Source organism: Pipistrellus kuhlii, unplaced genomic scaffold, assembly GCF_014108245.1.
Source record: "Pipistrellus kuhlii isolate mPipKuh1 unplaced genomic scaffold, mPipKuh1.p scaffold_m20_p_2, whole genome shotgun sequence".
In the NCBI taxonomy this organism is placed as follows: Eukaryota; Metazoa; Chordata; class Mammalia; order Chiroptera; family Vespertilionidae; genus Pipistrellus; species Pipistrellus kuhlii.
Genome location: NW_023425515.1, coordinates 156188868 through 156215618, shown reverse-complemented (window position 1 = coordinate 156215618; position 26751 = coordinate 156188868). Strand labels below are relative to the sequence as shown.

Below are 26751 nucleotides of genomic sequence, written 5' to 3'. Positions count from 1 at the left end.
GAATTAGAACCCGAAACTCTGGACTACAAGCTTTTTACTATTGATGCTTATATTTGTGTATTTGTCTTTTTTTAGGTGACTGCACTTCAGGATGAAAAGAATTCACTGGTTTCTGAGAATGCGATGATGAATGAAAAACTTGACCAGTTGGATGGATCTTTTGATGATCCAAACACAATGGTTGCAAAAAAGTTTTTTCATGCACAGTTACAACTAGAGCAATTACAGGAAGAAAACTTCAGGTAGCATTTATAATTGAAATCATTCTATAGAGTCTTATTAAACTGATAGCTAAAAAATCATATCAACAACTAATTACATTATAAAGCATATTTAGGCCACTGATTTAGCTATTGTAAGTGATTCCTGACCTCACAGGGCTTATAGTCCAGTAAGGCAAGTGGGATATATATATAAAAGTGAACCATTCAAAATAACATGTGTTAAGTGCCAAATGAAGGTCATAGGCAAGTTCACTAGGAGTTTAAAGGAGTGATTGCTGAAGCCTCGTGGGAATGGGGTGTTCATTGCTTAGTACAGAGAACTTGATAATAACGGGGGGAAAATGTAAACCTGATACTAAAGAGATGCTTTTGATTTTCATGTTCATCTAACATTTAGAAAACATTGATGGTTTCTTGTGTGCTTGCCACTGAGCCTTGCACTCTTTGGCCTGAGAGCTGGTAATCTAGTTATACTGTATATGCTCCTTTTGTTTCTTTGTTTGGGCATAATTTAAACTTACAAAAAAAAGTTTCAAAAATTGAATAAGTAATCCTTTTATACCTTTCACTCAGATTCAATATTTTACAGATTTCTTTCTATTTATTTAGCACTGTCTCTATATTTTTAAATACTAATATATAAACATATTTTTCCCTGAACTATTTGAGAATAAGTTAGAGACATTCCCTTTATCTCTTATCTGCTTTGGTATGTGTTTTCTTTTCTAAGAATAAGGACATCCTAATATATAAAGAGCGAGGGTCCCTAACGTCCAAAATAACTGAATGCCATGCTGTGTAGTGCATAGCAGGCTCAGGAGGGTGGGGACTGGTGAGCAGGCTGAACTGCTGACCTCTCGGCCCCTCCTTGGTTGAGGGCGCTACTGCAAGCCAGCACTTACTACTGGCACCAACGCAGGTGTGATGTGATTGGTCAGGGAGCCCCATGATCACCTAGCAGAGGGAGGCCTAGGCTACTTGGCCAGTGGCAGTGGGCGGGGCTTCACTCTGCGAGGCTCCTGGACTGTAAGAGGGCACAGGCCAGGCTGTAGGACCCTCCCCACTGCACAGATTTTCTGCACTGGGCTTCTAGTTCTCGTATAAATAACAGTATAGTGATCAAGTTTAGGAAAATTGGCAATTATGTAATATTATCGAATCCACAGATTCAAATTCCATCAGTTATCTCAATATCTTTTATAGCTATTTTTTCCCCCTGATTCAGAATCTGATTTAGGATCATGCATTGCATTTAGTCTAGATTCTTAATCAATGTACTATAAATCAATTTCTGGCATTTATTTTAATGCTCATATTGTCCCCAGATTTGTACACCCTGTACCCTTTAAATATGTCACTTTTCTTTGAGCATTTTCTCCCATTCTGGCACTACTAGTGTTCCCAACTCATCTCCTTTCCCTTTCCCACCTCTGGAGTCTGCCATTTCTCCAAGTAGCCTGATTCCTTTTAGTGGAGAATGGTATTTAGAAACAAGGATCTATGCTCCATTTTGATTTTTCTATCACTGCTCCTAGGCCACTCTGGTGTACAGAACAAGTAGATGCACTTTCACAGGTTCATACTTGTCCATGTTCACATACTTGTGTATAAACATCTGGATTTATTTGGATGTTTACAGTTATGAAAAATCAGTTTATATTGACCTCTTATTTTAGTCCAGTGACTTTAGGGTTCATTCTGATCTCCATTTTAATATGGTAATTTTCTACTCCAACACCCAGAAACCTGCCTTATATTTTCCTCAGTATATTTACTCAACCCCAAAATACACAGAAAGTAATTTAAGAATTGCTAATGCAAGCTAATAATAGACTTCAGTATGTTTATAGTTCATTTTATACGATAACATTTACATATTGTTAAATGAGTAGATACTGAGTACAATTTGGCATGTTTTAACAAATGCCGACATTTGTGTAAGTCATACTTTTATCATTGGATAAATCATTTCTGTCACTGTGGAGAGTTTCCTTTTGCTTCTTCCCAGTCAGTCCCTACCTCCCAGAGCTATTTACTCTTCTGATTATTTTTCTTTTTTAATATGTTTTATTGATTTTTTACAGAGAGAAAGGGAGAGAGATAGAGAGCTAGAAACGTCGATGAGAGAGAAACATTGACCAGCTGCCTCTTGCACACCCCCAACGGGGATGTGCCCGCAACCAATGTACATGCCCTTGACCGGAATCGAACCTGGGACCTTTCAGTCTGCAGACCGATGCTCTACCACTGAGCCAAACTGGTTATGGCATCTTCTGATTATTTTTCACCGTGGATTCCTTTTCTCTCATATGGAACTCTCCATATAAATTGAATCAGGCAACATGAACTCTTTGGTGACTGATTCCTTTTGTTTATTAGCATGTTTATAAGATTCATGTTGAATGTATCAATAATTCATCATTTTTTATTGTTGAGTATTATTCTATTACTAGAGGCCCGTTGCAGGAAGATTCCTATAAAAATAGGGCTTCATGTGGCCATCTCCACTGCCTCCCTCCCTCCCTCCCATTTCCACTGCCTTGCTTCCTCCCGTCTTCACTGCCTAGCTCCCTTTTCCACTGCTTCATTTCCTTCTATGCAGTCTTCAGTATACTCTTTGCACCTCCATATTTGTTGGGTTAATTTGCATGCTCACTCCTGGTTGGCTGGTGGGTGTAGCGGAGGGACAGTCAATTTGCATGTTTCCCTTTTATTAGTGTAGATATGGAATTATTCCACATTATATCACACTTTCTTTATCCATTTCCTTTATTTTTTATATTTTTATTGATTTCAGAGAGGAAGGGAGAGAGATAGGAATATCAGTGATGACAGAGAATCATCCATCGGCTGCTCCCAATATACCACCCACCTAAGATTGAGCCCAAAACCCAGGCATGTGTCCTAACCAGGAATTGAACCTTGATCTCCTGGTTCATAAGTCAATGCTCAACTGCTGATCCATACTGGCCAGGCTATCCATTTTTCTTTAGATGAACATTTGGTTTTTTAGAAATAAAAAGTAAAAAATAAAAATTTGGACTAATAGAAATAAAGCAGGTATGAACATTGGAATGCAAAAATATTTGTAAATATGTTTTCATTTTTCATTGGGAAATGCATAGAGTGATATTGCTGAGTAGATCAGTGTTTGGTTTTAAAAAAGATTGGCAAAACTTCCAAAGTGGTCATACAATTTTACATCTCCACTGCCTGTGTTTACTGCTGGTTGCTCTAGTTGCTCTGCTGCATATGGTCTTACCAGTCCTCTTAATTATAGCTATTTCACAGAATATGTTAGGGATATCTAATTGTGGCTTTAATTGGCATTTTCCTGATAACTAATGATGGGTTAAGCCCTTTTTCATGTGCTTATTGGCAATATATCATAATTATGTGAATTATCTCTTCACACAGAAAGCTTATTTTTAAAAAATTGGCTGTCTTATTTTAATTATAGGAGTTTTAAAAATTCAGGATGTAAATCCTTTGTCAGATATATGTAATATTTCACCCATTCTGTGGCTTGCCTTTTCCTTTTTAAATAGTATCTATAAAGGTCCTTGACTTAGAAGAAGTCTCATTTATTAAAATTTTAAGATTGTTGCTTTTTGTGTTCTGTCCAAGAAATCTTTGTCGTGATGATAGTCTCTAGTATTTTCTCCGGGAACTTCATGGTTTTATCTTTTACATGTAGGTCTGTGGTTCATCTTGAATTGATTTTTTAAAATATTGTGAGGTGATCAGGTCAAGTTTTATTTTTATTATGCGTATGAGTACCTACTTGTTCCAATATCATCAGTTGAAATCATTTTTATTTTGCTTCGACACCTTGGTGTAAAAAGATCTAAACAAAATTTGAGTTATTTTCTGGACTTAAAGTTCTTTTTTATTGGTGGGTTTGTCAGCTAGTCAATTTCTGTTAAAAATACTTTTTGTGATTTTGACTGTATATAATTGATATCTTAATTATATTGAGAATTTCTATGAATATGGCATATTTATTTAAGTCTTTAATTTCTCTCAGCAATGCTGTGTTTCCATAATTGAAATCTTACATGTCTTATTAACTTTATTTCAAGTATTTTATATTGTTGATGCTATTACAAATAAACTTTAAAAATTACTCTGAAAAGTTGCTTTTTACATTATTAGTTTTATATGTATTCTTTATTTCTTGCCTTATACTTTTAATTCAATTTGTTCTTTTTCTAGCCTCTTAAGGTTGAGTCGTAGATGATTAATTTTAAAATTTTCATTTCTAATATAAGTCTTTAAAACTATAAATTTTCCTTTAAGCACTGTTTTAGCTGTGTTCCCAAAACTTGTTTGGCTGTATTTTTGTTGTTATTAAGTTTGAAATATTTTCTAATTTCCTTTATCATTTCTTCCTTGACTCATGGGTTATTTAAAAATGTGTTGTGTAATTTCTCAATATTTAAGGCTTTTTTAGATTTCTAACTTTAAATATATATATATATATATATATATATATATATATATATATACACTTATTTATTTCAGAGACAAAGGGAGAGGAAAAGAGAGATAGAAATATCAATGATGAGAGAGAATCATTAATAGGCTGCTCCTTCATGTTCCACACTGGGGATCGAGCCCACAATTCGGGCATATGCCTTGACCAGGAATCAAACCGCAATTTCCTAGTTCAGGGATCTGCAACTTTAAGACATAAAGAGCCACTTGGGCCCGTTTCTGAAGGAAAAAAAAACTGGGAACCGCAAAACCATTGCGACATTTAAAACAAATATAACACTACATATATTGTTTCTTACCTTAATGCTATATACCGGATCGTGCAGTTAGCTGTCAGTCTGAAGAAAAAAAGGACTTTTTCACTTAACAATGTAAAATATATTTTTGCAAATTAATAGCTAATTAAAATATTTAATTTACCTGGTTAATGGGATTTTTGCTCCTGAACCTCAGTGCACAGTGTCAGCACATCAGGGCTGTAAGACGTTACCTTCATTTTCACACAGGCTTGCAAGTTGTTGGAGCCGCAGTAAAGCTTCAAAAGAGCCGCATGCGGCTCTGGAGCCGTAGGACCTAGTTCATAGATCGACACTCAACCTCTGAGCCATGCTGGCTGGGCCTAGGTTTCTTATTGTGACTGATTTCTGATTTAATTTTTTTTTTTTTTTTTTGTCATTAGAGAACATATTCCATGAAATCTCAGTCTTATATTTTTTATCTTTTTTTTATTGTTCATCATGTTTTGGTGTGGTCACTATTCCATGTGTACTTACAAATAATGTGTGTTCTGTAGTTTTTGACTGATGTTTTATAAATGTCAGTTAAATCAAGCTGGTTAATAGTGTTATCCAGATCTTGTCTACATTTTTACTGATATTTTTGTTTAGTTCTATCATTTACTGGAGACTGGTGTTTAAAATTTTCAACAATGACTATGGGTTTGTGGATTTCTAATTTTGATTTTGTCAGTTTTACTTCATGTATGTGAAAACTCTGTTTTTAGGTATACATACTTTTATATGTATTTCTAATGAATTATGCCTTTTATAATTAAGAAGTATTTATCTTTGGTAATGCCTTTTGTCTTAAAATTTATTGTTTAATAGTAACATAATCACCCCAGCTTTCTCTTACTATTTGCATGATTTTTTTAAATCTTTTTACATTTATTTGTGTCTTTATGTTTAATATATCTTTTGTAATTAGGATTGATGCATTTAGTCCCTTTGCTTTCATGTAATTTTTGATATGGTTATATTTAAGTCTGTCTATCAATATGTCATTTTTAGTTTTCATGTCTATTCTTTTGTGTGTTTATTTCTTCCTTTCCTGCATTTTTGGGGGATTGGTCAACTAATTTTTTAATATTTCATTTTAATCACTGTATTGTCACTTTAGTTTTTGTTGTTACAGTAGGGCTTGAAGTATTGTTAATTTCCCAGTCTACAAAGAGTTAATATTTTGCTACTTTATATGCTATGTGTATTTTTGAGTAATTTTAATATATATCTATACATTCTCTTCATCTTTTCAAATTAAATTCTTGTTTGGACTAGAGATAACCAAACACAAATGTTTCAGAAGTGAAAATGAAAATTCAGAACATCATTTACTTCTCAAGTCTATTTGAAAAGCAAAAACTCAAAGTATCTTCTTTAGTTTTTCTTCTTTGAATTTGGTATTTAAAATAATGTAGATGTAAGTCTTGTTAACCTCAAGTCTCAGTGAGAAAGTAAATGATGGAAATTGAATTATTAATATCTAATTTGTTTCCTTTATGCAAGGCTTGAAGCTGCAAAAGATGATTACCGTGTTCACTGTGAAGAACTTGAAAAGCAACTAATTGAATTTCAGCATAGGAATGATGAACTGACTAGTCTTGCTGAGGAAACAAGAGCCCTGAAAGATGAAATTGATGTTCTTAGGTATGGCATGTCTCAGTAGGATTGTCACTTCTGAGTTATTACTTTCATTTCAGTATTCCATATTTTAATCAGTGATTCTTAGAGTTACCCCTATGTATCACGTGTTTATCAATTTTTATCCAAGCTCCTAGTCTTTAAGACTTGTTGATAATAATTGCAACTTAAAGATAATTTTCAATTCTTCTTAGGACAATTTTACATTAGAACCAACAAGCCTAAATAAAAAGATAACTTCTTTCTTAAAAGTTTGTAAGTTACTTTTATCTTTACCTCTATCTTCTCATTAGTTTATCCTGTTGAATTTTTATGTAAGGAAATGCACACTGTCTCAATTCATATTTTGGTATTTGCTAACATAAATAAATACAGACAAGAATGCTGAGATTTATTTCAGGATCACCTCAGCGTTCTCTTTAATTGTATTTGACAATATAAAATTTATAGTTAGCTTTGGTTTATAAAATGTTGTTCAAATAAATAGACTATCCACATGCTATTTATAGTTTCTGTTACATTTTCTTAGCCATTTTGGTATAGTTTTGAATGTCCATTTGAAACAAAATCCTTATAACCATTTATTTGAACCTGTACCTGAGAGTGAAGTGATTTGGTTTGCTTGTTTATTTTTGCTCTGGCTCAATTGGTCAGGTAAACACAATTCTAAAGGGAAGTGCTTTACAAGACAAAGTGTAAGTTGAATTAACACCCAAAGCATATAAGTGATATAAAATAAATAAAACTACACTAAATGTTATTTATGCACAAAGCACAATTGGTCCATAATATATAGAGTAGCTCAGAATTGTTCGATTATATTTATAAAACCATTCTTTGTATACAGCATGCAAGTTATTGGAACAGTTTTATTATTTAGTGTGTCAAATTTGAAACCTTTAAAAAAAAAAAAAAAAAGCCTTTGCAACAAAAAGGCTGAATTATAGATAGTGTTATGCCTGAGTCTGGTTCCAAAGTTCTCACAGTTTATTATTTCTCTCTCTTTTCTTTTTTTGCCAATCGAGAGTTTATTTGAAAGACTCTTTTTTTCAGCCAAAAGGAAATGATGTGTATTTGCTAGTTTCCACACAGTAATGTTTAGTCTTTATCATTTAGGACTACCTCTGATAAAGCAAATAAGCTGGAATCCACAGTTGAGATATATCGTCAAAAGCTACAAGATCTGAATGACCTTCGGAAGCAGGTGAAAACGTTGCAGGAAACAAACATGATGTATATGCACAATACAGTCAGCTTAGAAGAAGAATTAAAGAAGGCAAATGCAGCACGTACGCAATTAGAAACATACAAGAGACAGGTAAAATATATATCTTAATTTTTTTAATCATTAAAATCTAAAGACCTGAACTTTGTTATTCCATTTGCAAAGAAGTAAAGAAACATTGCTTATAGTAAACTGAAGTTATGATAAATTTCTTCTATGTATAATTTTAGTTCAAGGGTTGATTATTGAGTTTGAATTATCTAGGTCTTTTTTTTTTTTTTATTGGATCTGAGTATATATTTTATTAGATAATTTTTTGTTTTTGTTTTTTTTTTAAGATTTCTGGTAACCAGTGATAAAAGCCTAGATAATGGAACTATAACCTAAAATATTCTATTTTGTTATTTATCATCCAACCTATGCTATTTCCATAAATCTTTAGACTTAGAATGTAATCTTACTATAATTTTATTTACAATCAGTTTTTCATCTATTGAGTTCTGAAATCAGATGATCATTATCTTATATTCTTGTGTTTTACTTTTGTTTCTGACAAAAGGTTCAGGATCTACACAGTAAACTTTCCTCTGAATCCAAAAGGGCAGACACACTATCATTTGAAATGAAGAGGCTTGAAGAAAAACATGAAGCTTTACTTAAGGAAAAAGAGGTAAACATTACTATAATTGATAAATAATGTCTGTTTGCTTTTAGTTTTCATGTGATCCTTGCTGTTCTAAGAATAGAAGTGAAACAAATCAGTTCTCCTGTCTTTCTTCAAATTGAAGTTGTTGATGTAACAGAAAGTCTTGTAAAAATTCTTCATGCAGTTTTGATAGTTTTCTTCACAAGGAAGATCAAATGACAGAGCAGAGGTCATATGTCTTAATTTAATGTTATTCAACTCAGGACTATCAACTCTTTGAAAGTGAGGACTGTAGATGCAGTTTTTAGCAGCTTTATTAAGATACTAGGAGTCTGATGCACAAAATTCGTGCACTGGGGAGTGGTCCCTTAGCCCAGTCTGCCCCTCTCACATCCTGGGAGCCCTCAGGGGATGTCCTATGGATGGCTTAAGCCCACTCCCCATTGGGAGCAGACCTAAGCCGCAGTCTGGCCTCCCTTTGCTTGAGGTGACCGGGCTGATCAGGGGAAGGTGCCAACCCCATCACCCCACTGCTGTAGCCACTGCTAGTCACCACTGCCGCCAAGGTATTTTGATCAACATGGACTCCAGACCCTTCACCATGAAAAAAATAACAACTTTCTTTAAGCATTTTCAAGATGTGTCTTTCATAGGATGTGACATTTCTTTTTCTTTAACTCTCTATCCCACTCCCTTCCTCTGTAAAAACTCAATAAAATATATTTATTGAGTTTTTACAGAGGAAGGGAGTGGGATAGAGAGTTAGAAACATTGATGAGAGAGAAACATCTATCATCTGCCTCCTGCACACTTCCTACTGGGTATGTGCCTGCAACCAAGGTACATGCCCTTGACTGGAATCGAACCTGGGACCCTTGAGTCTGCAGGCCAATACTCTATCCAATGAGCCAAACCAGTTAGGGCAGATATGACATTTCTTTATTTTTCTTTTTATCCTCACCTGAGGATATGTTTCCATTGATATTTTCCCCTTCTCTCCAATCCCAGGCTCAGCCTCTTCCCAAGCCTAAAGCCTCCACCCCAGGCTATAGGCTTGGGAAGGGGTCCCCTCATCCCCTGCACCTCCAATTGTAGGTTTGACCCCTTCCTAAGCCTATAGCCTCCACCCCAAGATTTAGGCTTGGGAAGGGGTCCCCACCCCCCACCCCACCGGAACCTCCAGTCACAGGCTCGGCCCCTTTCCAACCCTAAAGCCTCCATCTCAGGCTTTAGGTTTGGAAAGGAGTTCCCCACCTGCACCTCCGATCACAGGCTCAGCCCCTTCCCAAGCCTAAAGCCTCCACCCCACTGCTCCCGCAGCCACCTCCGCCACCATCTCCACAGCTGTGCGCTCCGCCCCGCACACGCTGCCAGTGCTTTTCCCTCCAGCAGCCAAAGCCACCTTGCTTTCCACTTTACCTCCCTCTTCCTTCTATGCTGTCTTCTGACTTCACTCCCCCCTCCGTGTATGTAAATTAACTGCCATCTTTGTTGGGTTAATTTGCATATTTGCTCTGATTAGCTGGTGGGTGTGGTGTGTAGTGGAGTGATGGTTAATTTGCATGTTACTCTATTATTAGGTTAGATTAGAAGCCCAGTGCATGAAATTTGTGCATTCGGCGGGGAAGGGGTCCCTCAGCCCATCTTGAGTGCTGCTACAGAGGCAGGAGAAGCTCCTGCCACCATTGCTGCGCTTGCCAGCTGTGAGCCTGGCTTCTGGCTGAGTGGTGTTTCCTCTGTGGGAGCCCACTGTCCACCAGAGGGCAGCTCCTGTGTTGAGTGCCTGCCTCCTGGTGCTCAGTCCCTGCATCATAGAGAATGGTTGTTCCACTGTTCAGTTAATTTGGACATTAGCCTTTTATTATATAAGAAAATTTATATACCATAAATTTTATCAACTTACAGTATGCAGTTCAGTGAGATTTAGTATATTCACAGAGTTGTGCAACTGACACCACAATCACATTTTAGAACACTGTCAACACTCCAGAAAGAGCCTTATCCCTTAGTGGTTATTCTGCATTTTGATCCCCCTCACCCCATCTGTTGCAATCAGTAATCTCTCTCTATAGATTTGCCTAGACTATCTAAAATATGTAATCATACACTTGGTGGTCTTGTGACTTGGTTCCATAGTTAGCATAATGTTTTCAAGGTTCATCCATGTCATAGCATATATCAGTGCTTCAATTTTACTGCTGAGTAATACTCCATTGTATGGATATACGACACTTGAATTATCTGTTCATCAGGTTATGGTCTTTTGGGCTATTTCTACTTTTTCATTATTAAACAGAAAATGTGGCCATGAACATTTACATGCAAGTTTTTTATTTGGACATATGTTTTCATTTTTTTAGTATGGAATGGTATTGTTTGGTCATATGATAACCAATGTTTAACTGTTTAAAGAACTAGACTGTTTTCTAAAGTGGATGAACCATTTTTACTCCCACCAGCAATTTTTGAAGGTTCCAGTTTGTACACATCCTTACCAATACTTAATATTTTTACCTTTAATTATTCCCTAGGTATGAAGTGATATGTCATTGTGGGTTTGATCTGTAGGTTCCTAATGACTAATGATGTTGTGCATCTTTTCCTGTGCTTATTGGCCATTTGAATATCTCCCTTGGAGAAATGTCTCTTCATACTTCTTTCTCATGTTTGATTTAGATTATTTGCTTTATAATTATTGATTTTTAAATTTCTTTATATATTCTAGATACATATCCTTGTCAGATATATGACTTACAAATATTTTTCTCCTATTCTGCACATTATCTTCTCACTTTCTTGATGTTACTGTTTACCAAATTTTTATTTGATGAAGTCACAATTATCTTTTTCCCCCCCTCTTGTTATTTGTGCTTTTGTGGGCAGTGTTTCTGTAAAAGCATTGAATAATTTGAGGATATAAAGATTTACTCCTGTGTTTTCTTTTAGGTGTTTTATATTTTTTGGTTTTATATTTAGTCTGATCAATTTTGAGTTAATTTTTGTATATGGTGTAAGTGTCTTAGCATGATTTGTTGACATGACTGTTCTTTCCTCCATTGAATTGTTTTGGTACTCCTGTTAAAAATCAATTGGCCATGAGACTGTAATGATGGATACATTATACATTTGTCAAAACTCATAAAAGTAAAGCAAGGTGAACCTTAATGTGTAAACTGTAACCATTAGTTAATAATAATAGTGTATCAATATAGGTTCATTTGTTCTTATAAGTAACTATACTAATGCAAGATGCTAATGAGGGAAACTAGGCAGTGTAGGAGTGGGAGAAGAAGGGATATATTAGCTACTGAATTTTAGGGAGCAAAATTGATATCTATTAATTGATTATTAAAAGTAAAAATAATTTGACCATAAATGTAAGAGTTTTATTTCCTGGACTTTATTTGTCACTGATTTTATGTCTAGCTTGATGCTAGTACCACTAAGTTTTAAAATTGGCAAGTATGAGCTCTTCAAGTTTGTTCTTTTTAAAGATGGGATTGTTTGAATCTGTAGATGAATTTAGAAACATTGCCACCTTAATGGTATTATCATCTTTAAATGTTAGATCACATTCTATTTATTTTGGTTTTTAGCTTCTTTCAACAATGTTTTATAGTTTTTATTATATAAGATTTAGACTTTAAAAATTTTTATTTCTGAGTGTTTTGTTATTTTTGTTGCTATTATAAGTGAAACTAGATGCCCAATGCACGAAATTTGTTCTCAGCGGGGAAGGGGGAATGTCCCTGAGCCTGGCCTGTGCCCTCTCACAATCTCATTCCTAACTGCCTGTCTGCTCACTCCTTACCACTTGGCTCACTGCTACTTAGCACTGCTGCAGAGGCGAGAGAGGCACCCACCACCACCACCGCTGCACTTGCCAGCCGTGAACCTGGCTTCAGTCTAAATGGCACTCCTGCTGGGGGAGCGCTCTGACCAGGGGTCAGCTCCTGTGTTGAGTGTCTGCACCCTGGTGGTCTGTGTGCATCATAGTGACTGGTCATTCTGGTCATTTTGGTAATTCTGCCTTAATGGTCACTGGACTTATATACACACACACACACACACACACACACATACATACACACACACACACATACACACATATATATACATTTTTTATTTTCTATTGCTAATGTATAGCAATTTTATATTAACTTGTATATTAATATTACATATTAATTGTATATTAATATTGCATTTTGTATATGAATTCATTTTGTATATTAATATTGCATTTTGTATATTAATATTGCAAATTGTATATTAATATTGCATTTTGCAATCTTGTGGAATTCACTTCATATTTCTAATGGTTTTATAGGGTTCTCTAGGATTTTCTAGATAAAAGGTCAGGACATTGCAGAGGAATAGTTTTATTTCTTGCTTTTCACTTTGAATGCCTTTTTCTTTTTCTTGTCAAATTGTCTGGCCAGAAACTTAAGTACTATGTTGAATAGAAGTGTCAAGAGTGGCCATCATTCTTTTGGTTCTAATATTAGGGAGAAAGCATCCATTCTTTCACCATTATGTACATTTTAGCCATGTGTTTTTTTTATTGCTGTTGTTTTGTTTTGTAGATAACGATTTATGAAGTTGAGGAAATTTTTTATTGCATATTCTTATCATGAAAGGGTATTAGAATTTGTCATATGCTTTTTCTGGTTCATTGAGATATATGATTTTTGTCTTTTGCATTAATGTGGTTATTTAGTAGTGTGGTTAGTAATTGCAATGATTTTAAGATATTAAGCCACAAATTCATACTTCCAGGATGCTACTTACCACTTTTTCAGTAAAGTTTCACACCAGTGATAAAAATAAATAAATAATTCTCTAGCATCTTTTACACATAAAACTATATTCTGTGTACTTGACAAACATTATTTTATTTGTTGCTCAAAACACCTTTGAAAGGATTTGTATATGTCAGTATTTCTGTTTTGATAATGAGGATACTAAAGCCAGAGAGCCACATCTCTTGCCGTAGATAATATAGCTAGGAAGGAGTGAAAATGGAATTCAAGCCACAATCTATTTGCCTCCAAACTCCATGCTTTTTTTTATTATTATTATTCTGCAGTTGTATATTCGTACTATGTTGCATAATTTCATTCGTTAGGTTCAGAGACAAGCTATGTAATAAGGGAAACTCAAGCTTTGTGTTATACAAAAACTATGTAGTTATATAATTTATACAAGAGAAAATTACTCCTAAGCACTAAAACTAAAACATTGCCATTTTAAATTAAGCAACAATTATCAAATTAACTTAAAATAAATTATATAAGTATACAGTATACCACCTGTGGGCATAAATAAAAATTTTGCTTCTATGAACAATTCTTTTTAGAGACTAATAGAGCAGCGTGATACACTGAAAGAAACAAATGAAGAGCTTCGATGTTCACAAGTACAACAGGATCACCTAAACCAAACAGGTAAATTTTGTTGAATTCAGAAACTTTTTTTTTTTTAATGGTAGAGATATTGAAATAATCATCAATTTTGTTGTTGCTATTTAGATGCATCTACTGCCAAAAGTTATGAGAATCTTGCTGCTGAGATTATGCCAGTGGAATATAGGTAAATTTGTTTTTATTAATTTATAATCTATACTTAATATTAGAAATATGATGTCTTTTTTTGTTGTTGTTAGTCCTCGTCCAAGGATCTTTTTTCCATTGGTTTTTAGAGAGAGTGAAAAGGAGGGAGGGAAGACAGAAGGAAGGGAGAGAGACACACATGTATTGGTTGCCTCTTGCACTCATTCCAACTAGGTGCAGATTGAACCGCAATGTAGGTACATGCCCTTGACTGAAAATTGAACCCTCAGCCCTTTGGTGCTCAGGCCAACACTGCATCCATTGAGCAACACCAGCCAGCGCTGCTTAAGCTTTCTAAGTCAGCTTGTTATTGCTACTATAGCAGTTTCAAATTTATCATAAGTAAAATTTCACAACCTAACTGACTGACATGTTCTAGTTTTTATAATATGACACTTTATTGTGTTTAACTTTTTTTCCTTATTCTGAACCTCTATGGAAAATCTTAATACATGGCATTCAAATCCAGATGGTCAAAAGAAAAGGACAGGAGTTGTCAATAATAGAAGGAGGATTAAGTAGACATTAAAATACAAATTTAGAGGTTCCTCTTGACCCATCTTTTATCTTAGGTTTTATTGCTATGTTTAGTTAGACATTTGACTATTTTTGTGGTATTTTTATGTTTTTCTTTTCCTTCCTTTTGTAACAGCTGTATTTATTCAGTACTGTAAACTCTATACTTTATTTAAATGGCTTTATTGAGTTTCACCTATTTAAAGTTGTAGAATTTAGTGGGTTTTAGTCTAGTCATGAACTGTGCAACAATTAATGCTATAAATTTTCACAACATTTTTATTCCTCCAAAAGATACCTTTACATAAATAGCAGTTATTCCCCACTCCTACCTCTCATCTATGTCCATCCCCAGGCAAGCAGTTATGTACTTTTGTCTCTGTTGATTTGCCTGTAATGGATATTTTATATACATGGAATCCTACAATATGTGGCCTTTTGTGACTGGCTTCTTTTACTAAGCATAATGTTTACAAAGTTGTTGATTTTTATTTCAGTTTTTGGTCATGCTAACCAGAAATCATTTGTAATTTTTAATTATTAATATGTAGTGTATTAATATTTTTAAGTGGCCATATGAACCTATTTTTTAAAGTTTAATATAGTGCTAGCAATCAGAAGAATAAAAGTTGAGATTGATAGTGGTTACTTTGAGGGAATGGGACTTAGGAGGGGAGCAGGTAGGCCTTCATTGTTTATTTTCATTTTTAAATATATTTTTATTGTTGATAGTTACTTTTTTATTTAATACTAGAGGCCTGGTGCACAAAATTCATACATGGGTAGGGTCCGTAGGCCTGGCCAGCAATCAGGGCCAATCAGAGACTTCCTTTCCCAGGCTGCCAGCTGTTGGCTGGGGCCTTCTTTTCCTTGACTGCAATCTGGGGCCTTCCTTCATTCCACACTGCCTCCTGGTGTTCATCAAATGGCATAGTGAGTGGTTGATCTCCCGAAGGGAAATTTGCATATTAGCCTTTTATTATATAAGGTCGTTTCTTTCATTTGTATTTTAAAAACTTGTCTTTAATAGTTTTTTCTCTAAAAACAAAAATATCTAGAGATAGTCATATGACTGCAATTATCACAAAAGTGTATTTAAAAATTGTATGCCAACTGTGGTTTCTTAAATCTGTTGCTTTTGTTGTACATGGTTTTTAAGGATATACTCTATGTTAGCTTTGGTAAATAGTTTCTAAATTATAAAAATTCATATTATCTCAGGAATTTGCATAGTCATATAACAATATGTAGAATAATCTTACATCTTTAAAATATTTACTAATTGTTTTTGAGACATAGTCTTATACATAGCTTTTTATTTAATAACATTCAGAAGCTTTAGTAACATTTTAAAATGACAGCTATTGAGTTGCCAGGCATTTCCCTTTTTAGAAAGTTAAGAATGTAATACTTCTTACACTTAAAACAATTTAAAACAAATTTTACTTGTCAACATCAGGGAGGTGTTTATTCGATTGCAACATGAAAATAAGATGCTTCGCCTGCAGCAGGAAGGTACTGAGAACCAGCGCATTGAAGAACTTCAGGAGCAGCTAGAACAGAAGAACCGCAAGATGAACGAACTGGAAACCGAGCACAGGTGACATACTCCTTCACAGTGAACACGTCATGGTGATTTAATTACCAACCACAAAATCTTGGTTCACAAAAGTGGCAATTAACATAATTAGGATTTTTAGAAGAAGATTAATTTTTGTTGTTTTTAGTCTCATACTACTTTTAGCAGATTCTGTTAACCAGATTGCTTATCCTTGAATTTTGTTTGCTTATCTTCACTATTTAGAGAAAATATAACAAATGAATAGATGGCAACCTGGCTTTCTACTGCAGACTGGTGCAGAGATGGGACATAGATTGTGGAGTCAAATTTGAATCCCAATTCTTCTTAAAGTTATTAATTATTTGGTTCTAAGCAACTTACTTAAATACACACTTAGTGTCCTCAACTATAAATTGGAGGTGATACCTATTTACAGGTTATGAGGATTACAGCAAATGTTTTACTTATTTAATACCAATGAGGGGCGTTCAAATATATTATTAAAAAAAACTAGAGGCCTGGTACATGAATTTGTGCATGGATGGGGTCTGGCCGGCCCACTCTGATGGGAACCAATCAGGGAGATGGGATGCGAGAGGTTGGCCATCAGCCCCGTCCCCAATTGGGAGGGGCAATCAGGGGCGGGGCCAGCTGAGAGTGGGCTGTGGGTGGTTGGCGGGGCTGGGCCAGTTGGGGGAGGGGCCCCAGGAGGTTGGTGGGGCCAAACAGGGCCCCCACTGGGCTAGTTGGTTGCCACAGTGTGCATCATAGTGACCAGTTGTTCTGGTCATTCTGCCGTTCCAGTTGCTTGGCTTTTATATATGTGGTTATGACATTTAATATAGTGGTTACTGTATGCCAGGCACATTACTAAGCACATTTTGGTATTAACTCAGTAAATCCTCATAATAACTTTATGAAATAATAAGTATGATTACCACTGTTTTATGGGTAGGGAAGTGAAGTACAAGGAGATTAAATGTCTTTCCCAGAGTTATACAGCTGGTAAATTCTGGATCCGACCTTGACCCTCTGTCAATCTGATTTCTGAATCTGTGCTTTAACCACTATGCTAACATTCTCTTTATAAATAGCACTAGTGGCCTGGTGGGGAGTGGGCCTAAGGCGTTAGTCAAACATCCTTAGCACTGCCACAGAGGTGGGAGAGGCTCCTGCCAACGCTGTTGGGCTCATCAGCTGTGAGCCTGGCTTCTGGCTATTGGTGCTCCCCCTGTCGAAGTGCACTGACCACAGGGGGCAGCTCCTGGGTTGAGCATCTGTCCCTTAGTGGTCAGTGCGTGTCATAGTGACCGGTCATTACAGTCATTCTGCCGTTAGGGTCAATTTGCATATTATCCTTTTATTATATAGGACTAGTGGCCCGGTGCATGAAATTTGTGCATGGTGGGGGCTATGTCCCGGATCTGGGTGGGTGTTCCTTTGGGGCATGGGGTAGCCTGGTGAGGAGCCTGTGTTGGTTTGCAGGCTGGCCATGCCCACATGGGGTGAGGGTCCCCGCTGGGGTGGCATGGCAAGCCTAGATATGGGGCTCAGGGCCGTTTTCAAGCTGGCCACACCCCTTCAGGGTGTGGGTCCTGCTGGGGTGCCTGGCCAGCCTGGGTGAGGGGCTGAGGGCTGTTTGCAGGCTGGTCAAGCCCCCCAGCAAACCACGATCCCAGCCCCTCTTGTTCCTCTCCCCCAGCCATTCCTTCGTTGAGTGATGGCCAGGGCAGGCGGGAAGCTTGGCTTCCTCTGTCGCCAGGGGAAATCCAATCCTCCTGCTCTAGCTCTGTGACCGCTGCCATCTTTGTTGGGTTAATTTGCATTCTCACTTGATTAGCTGGTGGGCGTAGCAGAGTGAAGGTCAATTTGCATGTTGCTCTTTAATTATTGTAGATACTTGGAGTGAAGGTATTTAAATGTACTTGACCAACCTTCACTGGGTTTTAGAAACCATAGGAATCTGAGACAATTGAACCTTGTCTCTCATACTTGTATGCACACATTACATCAGCTGTGGTAAAATGAAGAATGCATTTTGGCTTTCTAAAGTGACCATTAAATATTACTATCTGACACAGTTTAATAGCAATTGACACTGGATATAGTAATTTTTAGCTTTTAGAAAGTTAATATAGGAAACTAGATATATCAATAGGTAATTATTATATTATGTGATAAATCTACACTAATAAAGAGAAACATGGTAATTGACTGTACCTTTGCAATGCCCACCAGCCAATCAGGAGTGAATATACAAATTAACCCAAGAAAGATGGCAGGTTAATTTGCATACGCAAGCGCTGAGTGGCTGGGGTTGGGGCGGGACATTTGCATCATCGCTGGAGTGATGACACAGGTGTTTCTTACCACCCCAGCAGCTCCGTGCCTCTGGGCAGCATGGGAAGGCAGAAAGGCCACTCTGGGCCGGAGTGAAAAGGCGGTCCCAGCCATAGTGAAGGCAGTGCTGGCAGCCAGAGGAAGTAAGGCCCATTCTTGCATGAATCTTCATGCATCGGGCCTCTAGTGTGTGTGTGTGTGTTTGTGTGTGTGTGTGTGTATAGCAAAATTAAACTAGTTTTCTTGTTTTTATTAGTAAGTACAGTGTAGAAATGTTGTATTTTTACTACTGACACATAAAATACCCTAAATTTTTAGATGTGGGTAAATATGCTTTCAGGATAAAAATGTCTTCTTTTATTAAATACTAGAGGCCCAGTGCACGAAATACGTGCATAGGGATGTGTGTTCCTCAGCTCAGCTTGCACCCTCTCCAATCTGCCCATTTAAGTAGGATCAGGCCCTTTCACAATCCAGGACTGCTGGATCCCAACTGCTCGCCTGCCTGCCTTCCTTCCTGATTGCCTCTTATGGCTTCTGCCTGCCAGCCTAACTGCTCCCCTGCCAGCCTGATTGCCCCCAACTGCCCTTCCCTAAAGGCCTGGGTCCCCCCAACTGCTCTTCCCTGCAGGCCCAGTTGCCCTCAACTTCCCTCTCTTGCAGGCCTGGTCCTTCCCAACTGCCCTCCCCTGCTGGCCATCTTGGGGTGGCCATCTTGTGTGTTGGAGTGATAGTCAATTTGCATATTACTCTTTTATTAGATAGGGTAGAGGCCTAGTGCAAGGGTGGGGGCCAGCTGGTTTGCCCTGAAGGGTTTCCTGGATTAGGGTGGGGGTTCCCTTAGGGCATGGCGTAGCATGGGTGAGGGACCACTGGTGGTTTGCAGGCCTGCCATGCACCCCTGGTGACCCAAGCAGAGGCCCTGGTATCTGTGATTTATTTATCTTCTATAGTTGAAACTTTGTAGCCTTGAGTGGAGGCCAGGCCAGCCAGGAAGCTTGGCTTCTTCCATTGCTGAGGGAAATCCAAGCCTCCTACTCCCTCTAGCTCTGTGGCCACTGCCATTTTTGTTGGAATTTATTTACCTTCTATAATTGAAACTTTGTAGCATTGAGCAGAGGCCAGTGCCGGCCAGAGCGGGCGGGAAGCTTGGCTTCCTCAATTGCTGGGGAAACCCAAGCATCCTGCTCACTGCATGGCCACAGCCATCTTGGTTGGGTTAATTTGCATACTTGCTCCTGATTGGTTGGTGGGTGTTGTAGGAACACACATTACAACTCCAGTTGCAAGTGTTCTCCCACAACCCGCATGGTTCAGGGTTCAGGTTCAGGGTTTGGGTTGTGGAGGAGGCTGCACACAAATGAAAGAGACTAGAAAGTATTAATTTGGTGATATTGGGGGCTAGATGGAAGCCCACCTCAAAGGGGAGGACTCCCTCCCCCCTCTGGCCTTGCTATCCCTTTTATTAAGGTTTGGGATCCACTCATAGCCAGTAGTAGCCAATCAGCAAGAATTTACTTAAGACTAAAATGTGGGAGTTGCTTTAGCTACCATTGTCTCAATTAGACAGTGAGTGGTTAGCTCTGACCTTTCAGAGCTTCAAGGTTGGCCAGCCTTCCAGGTTCCTTGACCACACCTCTCTGCTAGTGAGGACAATGGGTGGCTTCCGTCAGGGTGTGACTTGTGGGCATAGTGGAGGTATGGTTGATTTACATGTTTCTCTTTTATTAGTGTAGATATCCTTGTAAGTAGTCTCCTATATACTGTATACTATACCTAGCCACAGAACATTGTTCAGCATCTGTTTGTTGCCATTAAATACATAGTTTGAATTAAATTGCATAAATGCATCTTTTTTAGATCCTTAACTACTTTGATTTTCAATACAAATAAACATATATAACTCATCTTAAAATAGGCTGAGCAAAGAGCGTATTCAAGAATTGCAGCAGCAGATTGAAGACCTCCAGAAGTCTTTACAGGAGCAAGGCTCCAAGTCTGAAGGAGAAAGTGTAAGTACCTGAAAAATTGTGGTGATTCTGTTCTTTGGCCTCTCTGTTAGGTCCTGATGACCAAATTAACCTTGTATTTGAAAGTGCTACCCTTTATCATTGATGACACCCTTAAATACCGTATATATTTGCATAACAGATGCAGTAATTTTGCCAATTTGGAACCTGTAAATTGATCAGATGTATTGGAAGGTGATTTCTATCTGTCCTACTTCAACAACTAATACTGTGTTCATAGCAATTCCTGACTGAGACCTGCTGCAGTTGAGGCCTTCCCAGTTCTCCTGGGAACCCAACAGGGCTGGCCTGAAAAAAAGTCTAGTGAGAGAAAGCATCAGCTAGAAATGAGGAAAACTTTTAATAAGAAAAAGGAGAATGAGAAAATGATTTCTACCAAAAGAGCAGTTATGAAGTGATTTATACCAACCTCCAAAGGACAGAAACCTTAATGAAGTCTTGAAGACATTGCCCCCTTCCATTCTAGCTCATGACCTTGCCATTTCTAATGGATTTTGATAGCATATATTTTGAGAGCGAAAATAAGAGAACTTGGAAAAAGAACTAAAAAAGATCAAACAACTCGGCCAGTGTGTCTCAGTGGTTGAGTATTTATTCATGAACCAGGAGGTCATGGTTAGATTCCCGGTCATGGCACATGCCTGGGTTGCAGTCTACATCCCATTGCGGGTTGTGCAGGAGACAGCTGATCAATGATTATCTTTCATCATTGATGTTTCTAACTCTCTGTCTCCCTTCCTTTCTCTCAAATCATTTTTTTTTAAATAAAAGATCAAACTGCCTAAATATACTTAGCAGTGTTCCTATAGTTGGATCTCTATATATAGAAAGGAAAAAAGAAGTAACAATTGAGGGAGGAATGCATTTAACTAAAACAACAGCAAAAAGATAGGGCTAATTGTAGATATTGATTAGATCGAGTGTTATGTAGATATTGATTAGATGGAGTGTTAGGTGATTCTACCCGTGTTGATGGGGGGAGAAAACTCAGAAGAATAAAGAGATGAAAAGGAAAATTGAAAGGGTTACATTTCCTTTCTGCCTTTTTTATGCTTTATATGATTTTTTTCTTTTTTCCCTGGGGGCTTGGAAAATAGAAATCGTCTCATGCATGGCGGCATCTCATATGTGCATATATACGGTATTGTAACCTCTCTAATACAAATATATTTTTAAGACACATTAGGGAATAATTGAAAAATCGAATCTATTTGGAGGAGTACATTTTAGATTAAAATTTTAAATTTATCTTTTAAAAAATTGTGTTAGTGTCCAAATTATATACATAAAGATAGAAATATATATATATATATATATATATATATATATATAAATTTATAGATTTTTTTTGGTTAATCCACACAGGGGGATATTTTTTCCATTGATTTTCAGAGAGAGTGGAAGGAAAGGAGGAAGATGAATTGGGGAGGAAATAGAGAAACTCCATATGAGAGACATGTTAATTAGTTGCTTCCTGCATGCATTCTGACCTGGGCTGGGGAACAAACCATAAATCTAGGTACATGCCCTTGACCAGGAATCGGGCCTGCGACCCTTTGGTGCACAGGCCAATGCTCTAACCTCTGAGCCAAACTGACCAGGGCGCAAATTACATATTTTAAGCTCTGCAGCTATACAATAGGTGATACAGAACTACTTTTGAAATTTAAATTTCTGGTTGTTTTTTAAAGGAAATTTTATGTCTTGAATTTTATTTTTTAACAAAATCTAATGACTTCCTTTCTATATTAATATTAAAGCTTTTGCATTTATAATGATTAAGGTTTATTATAAAGATAAGTTAGTTATTTCAGTCAATTCTTCATTAAAGATCTAAAATCTCAAGCATTGTATTTTAAACTAGATGCCCAGTCCACAAGATCTGTGCACTCAGGTGGAGCGGGGGAGGGGTCCCTCAGCCCAGTCTGCACTCTTTCGAAGTCTGGAAACCCTCGGGGTATGTGGGACTGAAGGCTTAGTCAGACATCCTTAGTGCTGGGCTTGCCAGCCTTGAGCCCAGCCTCTGGCTGAAGAACACTCCCCCTGTGGGAGCTCACTGACCACCAGGGGGCAGCTCCTTCATTGAGTGTCTGCCCCATGGTGGTCAGTGCACATCAAAGCAACTGGTCATTCCACCATTTGGTCGATTTGCATATTAGCCTTTTATTATATAGGATAAATGATTCTGTAGCCATTTTAGTGTTTGATACTCCTCCATATATCACGTTCAGCTTGCATTTTCTACTTTTCTTCAAGTTCAAATTGTATTTGCATTGTATTCAGCAATGTGAAGCATTTTCTTTTTACTATTGTACTCGTCTTATTTCATTTCCTAGTCTTCTTTCCTTTCCCTTTGAAGTGAAAAATACTTAAATTTTATGTTTTTAAAAGTTTATTATTAGATATATAAATTTTTAGCACATTTATATTTAAATAATACGCCTTCAAAAGGAGATAAAGTGATTCTGATGTCTGGAAAATTTATTGTTGCCACATAGTTATCTTACAGCAACTGTTTTTAATTTTTATAGTCCAGCAACCTAAAGCAGAAGTTGGAAGCTCATATGTAAGTAGAATTGGTATTTCATTTCAAATATGAGAGGGGGAGGGTTTTTAAAAAGATCTAAAGTTAATATCCTTTCCTGATTTTGTTTATGAAAACAAGTACCCTGATGCCAATTGAATATTCACCATTGCCATATAAAAGTGAAAAGAAAAAATGTGCTAGAAGGTTCAGCCTGCCTGCCAGTGATCCCAACGCTTGCATTTTTCATTTACTGATGCTATTGAGGGGTTTACAGAGCTGGCAACTATCAGCACTAGATTATGTGGAAAAAGGGATGTTTATCCTATAAAATACCTGTTTTAACTTTCTTAGGAAGCAAAGTTTGTAGGGGGAATAATTTAACATTTTTTGCACCTATCATGTGTCAAGCAATTTACTTCTTCACAACAAACACTATAATATTTGGAAGATATTATTCCCATTTCATAGGTGAGGAGAGTAAGGATCAGAAAGTGATGAGCTCACAGTCCACAGATATTATGTGGCAGAAAACCAGTTTTCATACTTAGATCTGTTTGGCTCCAAAGCTCCTTGCTCTTCTTTCTACTGCTTAGGGAAAAACTAACAGAGGTACATGAAGAATTACAGAAGAAACAAGAGCTCATTGAAGATCTTCAGCCAGATGTAAACCAGAATGGTAGGTATTTGTAAAAACCTGGTTCTAAGGACTTGCCCTTTTTGTTGACAAATACAAGAATTATGTATAAGTTTTTGGACAAACTATAGATACATACATTTCAAATAAGTGCTATGAAAATTTTTAGTTTAATAAATGATCTAATCTTAATGCAAAAAAATATGTCTAATAATATGAACTTATTGATATATAGGAGTATCAAACATTTTGTAATATAATAGAATTAATACTATGAAAATATAAATAAAAGGATTTAAAATCAGATTAAAATGAAATTCAAATATTGCATTAAAGAATGTTTCGTTTTCTCATGATGGTTGTGCTTAAATTGTATGGTGTGTTTGCTCATTGAAATGCTTAATTGAAAGAAGAAAAATAGCTAGATAAAGCAGATTATAGATATTTTTAAGAAAATAATATGAAATGATCAAGGATGTATTGGTTGCAGTTCAAAAGTTTTACATAAAAATTCACTACAAAGAATAAATAAAAGGTTTGTCTGTTAAGTTCTTTTATGAGTCCCTAGAAAATAAATGTGATAAATGTATATTTTTCTGTGTAAGGATGGAGTATTTTAAATAGGGAGTAGTTGGTTATTTTATTTGATTATTTCATTTCATTTTCAACAATAGCACAAAAGATCAGTGAACTTGAAGCTGCTCTTCAAAAGAAAGATGAAGATATGAAAGCAATGGAGGAACGATATAAAATGTATTTAGAGAAAGCAAGAAATGTGAGTGATCTGTTCTATAGGACTTATGACTCTGTGACGACGGTGCTAAGTAGGCCTGTTCCACCTGATTGTACTGCTCTTCTTGTTTCCCTGTCACATCACTTCCCTCCCCACTCTCTGTCTTGCCTGTCAGGCTCCTAGTGGGTTTCAGGTCAGTCCTCACATCCTCTCCTCTCACTCATCAGCCTCAGGTAAAATGAACACATGACTTACAGAAACAGTTAAGAATGGACAGCAGTGACCTCTTTAGAGAAAATGACCAATGTCATATACAGCATCATTAGCTTTAAAATGAAGGCATGTTTGTCTTTTGTGAAAATTTAGCTATTTAAATTTGTTTGAAAATATTTTATTTGTTCATGGGGGTGAGGGTGTCTCTCAGCCCAGCCTGCACCCTCTCCAATCTGGGATTTCTCTCACAATTCAGGACTTCTGGCTCCCAACTGCTTGCCTGCCTGCCTTCCTGATTGCCCCTAACCACATCTGCCTGCCAGCCTGATCACCCCCTAACCATTCCCCTGCCAGCCTGTTTGCCTCTGATGCCTAACTGCCCTCCCCTGCATTCCTGGTCAACCCTAACTGCTCTTCCTTGCAGGCCTGATACCCCTAACTGCCCTTCCCTGCAGGCCTGGTCACCCTAACTGCCCTCCCCTGCAGGCTTGGTCCCCCCAACTGCCCTTCCCTGCAGGCCTGGGTCTCCCCTAACTTCCCTCCCAACTGCCTTCTCCTCCTGGCCTAATCACCCACAACTTCCCTCCCTTGCAGGCTGGTCCCTTCCAACTGCCCTCTTCTGCTGGCCATCTTGTATCCACAAGGGGCCAGTCATCTTGTGTGTTGGAGAGACAGTCAATTTGCATATTACTCTTTTATTAGATAGGATTATGTATTGAATTACCACATTTAACTAGATAATTATAGTAAAAAAGATGGTTGCTAACAATTTTTGTACAATCAGCAATTTTTACTATAATTACTGAATTCATTTTAACTTTTTAAAGAATTTAAAAAAAATAAAAAATGTTCAAGGCACATAAAAATAGAAGGCATCTTACCTCCCTCATTTCCAATATGCTTCAAGGCTTCAGTGCTCAAGGACAGCCTCCAACTTGTGTAGTGAGAGTTTTTTCAACAGGGTGGGGCAGTTGCTTCTGCCTTGAGGCTAACTGTTACTTTTAATCTCTTAAGTGGCCTCAGGGCAAAGTGTTTCACAAAACTACTGTTCTTAATACTGTAGTGAAGGTCAAATAACTACCGTATTTTTCGGACCATAAGACGCACTTTTTTTCCCCCCAGAAGTGGGGGGGAAAAGTCCCTGCGTCTTATGGTCCAAATATAGCCTACACATATACTTTAAAAAAAAAGTTTTTTTACTTGCCCGGCTCTGTATGGTCTCTGTTTGCTTGCCCGGCTCTAAAATGGTTCTAAATGCTGCTGTTTACTTTACAGGGTTGATTACATGTGTTTATGACTGTGATGTTGGGTTTTAATGCACATAAAATATTTTAGGACACTATTTGTTTCAGAATCTTTTTTTCTTCATTTCCCTTCTCTAAAAACTGGTGTGTCTTATGGTCCGGAACGTCTTATGGTCTGAAAAATACGGTATTCCTGATTATTGAGCCTTGGAGAAGACACATTTGATTTTGAGATGGGGATTTTTTCATTTTTGTATTGAATTTTTATTCTCTTTCTCACTTATAGAATAAATTATTTTGTAATTAAAATTAAATTATGAGACAAATTATAGTTAGTTGCTGGATCACTTTCTATATAATTTTCTACTGTACTGATTTTGTAGACTGTGTTCTTATATTTCAACGTTTTATAAGATAAAGTGAACATACTTTTTTTTTCTTTAAACAGGTAATAAAAACTTTAGACCCTAAATTAAATCCAGCATCAGCTGAAATAATGCTGCTTAGAAAGCAGTTGGCAGAGAAAGAGAGAAGAATTGAGATTCTGGAGGTAAAACTTCATATTCATTCCTCTCCTCTTAATTATTCTGTATAATCCTGATAATTAACTGTTGATATATTGGCCATTAATGATCAAGTCTCAAAGAAGTTAGAAATACTCTATTTTAGCACTGTGTGTTCGTTGCAGAGCATCTCACTGGCCCACGAGATTGGTCTCTGCAGTTCTTGCTCCCTGCTGTATTGTTTCTCCCTTCCTCATAACAGCCAATCTATGGATGTCGTTTGGAGTTTTTAATAGACTCCACTATCACACTCCTTTTAAAATTATGTGG

At 36.9% G+C, this 26751-nt stretch overlaps 1 protein-coding gene across 7 annotated transcripts in view; it reads left to right on the top strand.

The window, feature by feature from the left end:
* HOOK1 (hook microtubule tethering protein 1) overlaps nt 1-26751 on the top strand; it is a 64381-nt gene that overhangs the window by 26418 nt on the left and 11212 nt on the right. For 4 of the 7 annotated variants that reach the window (XM_045584546.1, XM_045584547.1, XM_045584545.1 and 1 more), the window contains 12 exons: nt 76-242; nt 6506-6646; nt 7757-7958; nt 8425-8535; nt 13868-13955; nt 14040-14100; nt 16096-16236; nt 20456-20549; nt 23099-23133; nt 23661-23770; nt 24403-24503; nt 26367-26468. In XM_045584546.1, coding sequence (XP_045440502.1) covers nt 76-242; nt 6506-6646; nt 7757-7958; nt 8425-8535; nt 13868-13955; nt 14040-14100; nt 16096-16236; nt 20456-20549; nt 23099-23133; nt 23661-23770; nt 24403-24503; nt 26367-26468 — 1353 coding nt within the window. The remainder of the gene's footprint in view (nt 1-75; nt 243-6505; nt 6647-7756; nt 7959-8424; nt 8536-13867; nt 13956-14039; nt 14101-16095; nt 16237-20455; nt 20550-23098; nt 23134-23660; nt 23771-24402; nt 24504-26366; nt 26469-26751) is intronic. The other 3 variants (XM_045584550.1, XM_045584548.1, XM_036446814.2) reach the window with 2 other exon arrangements.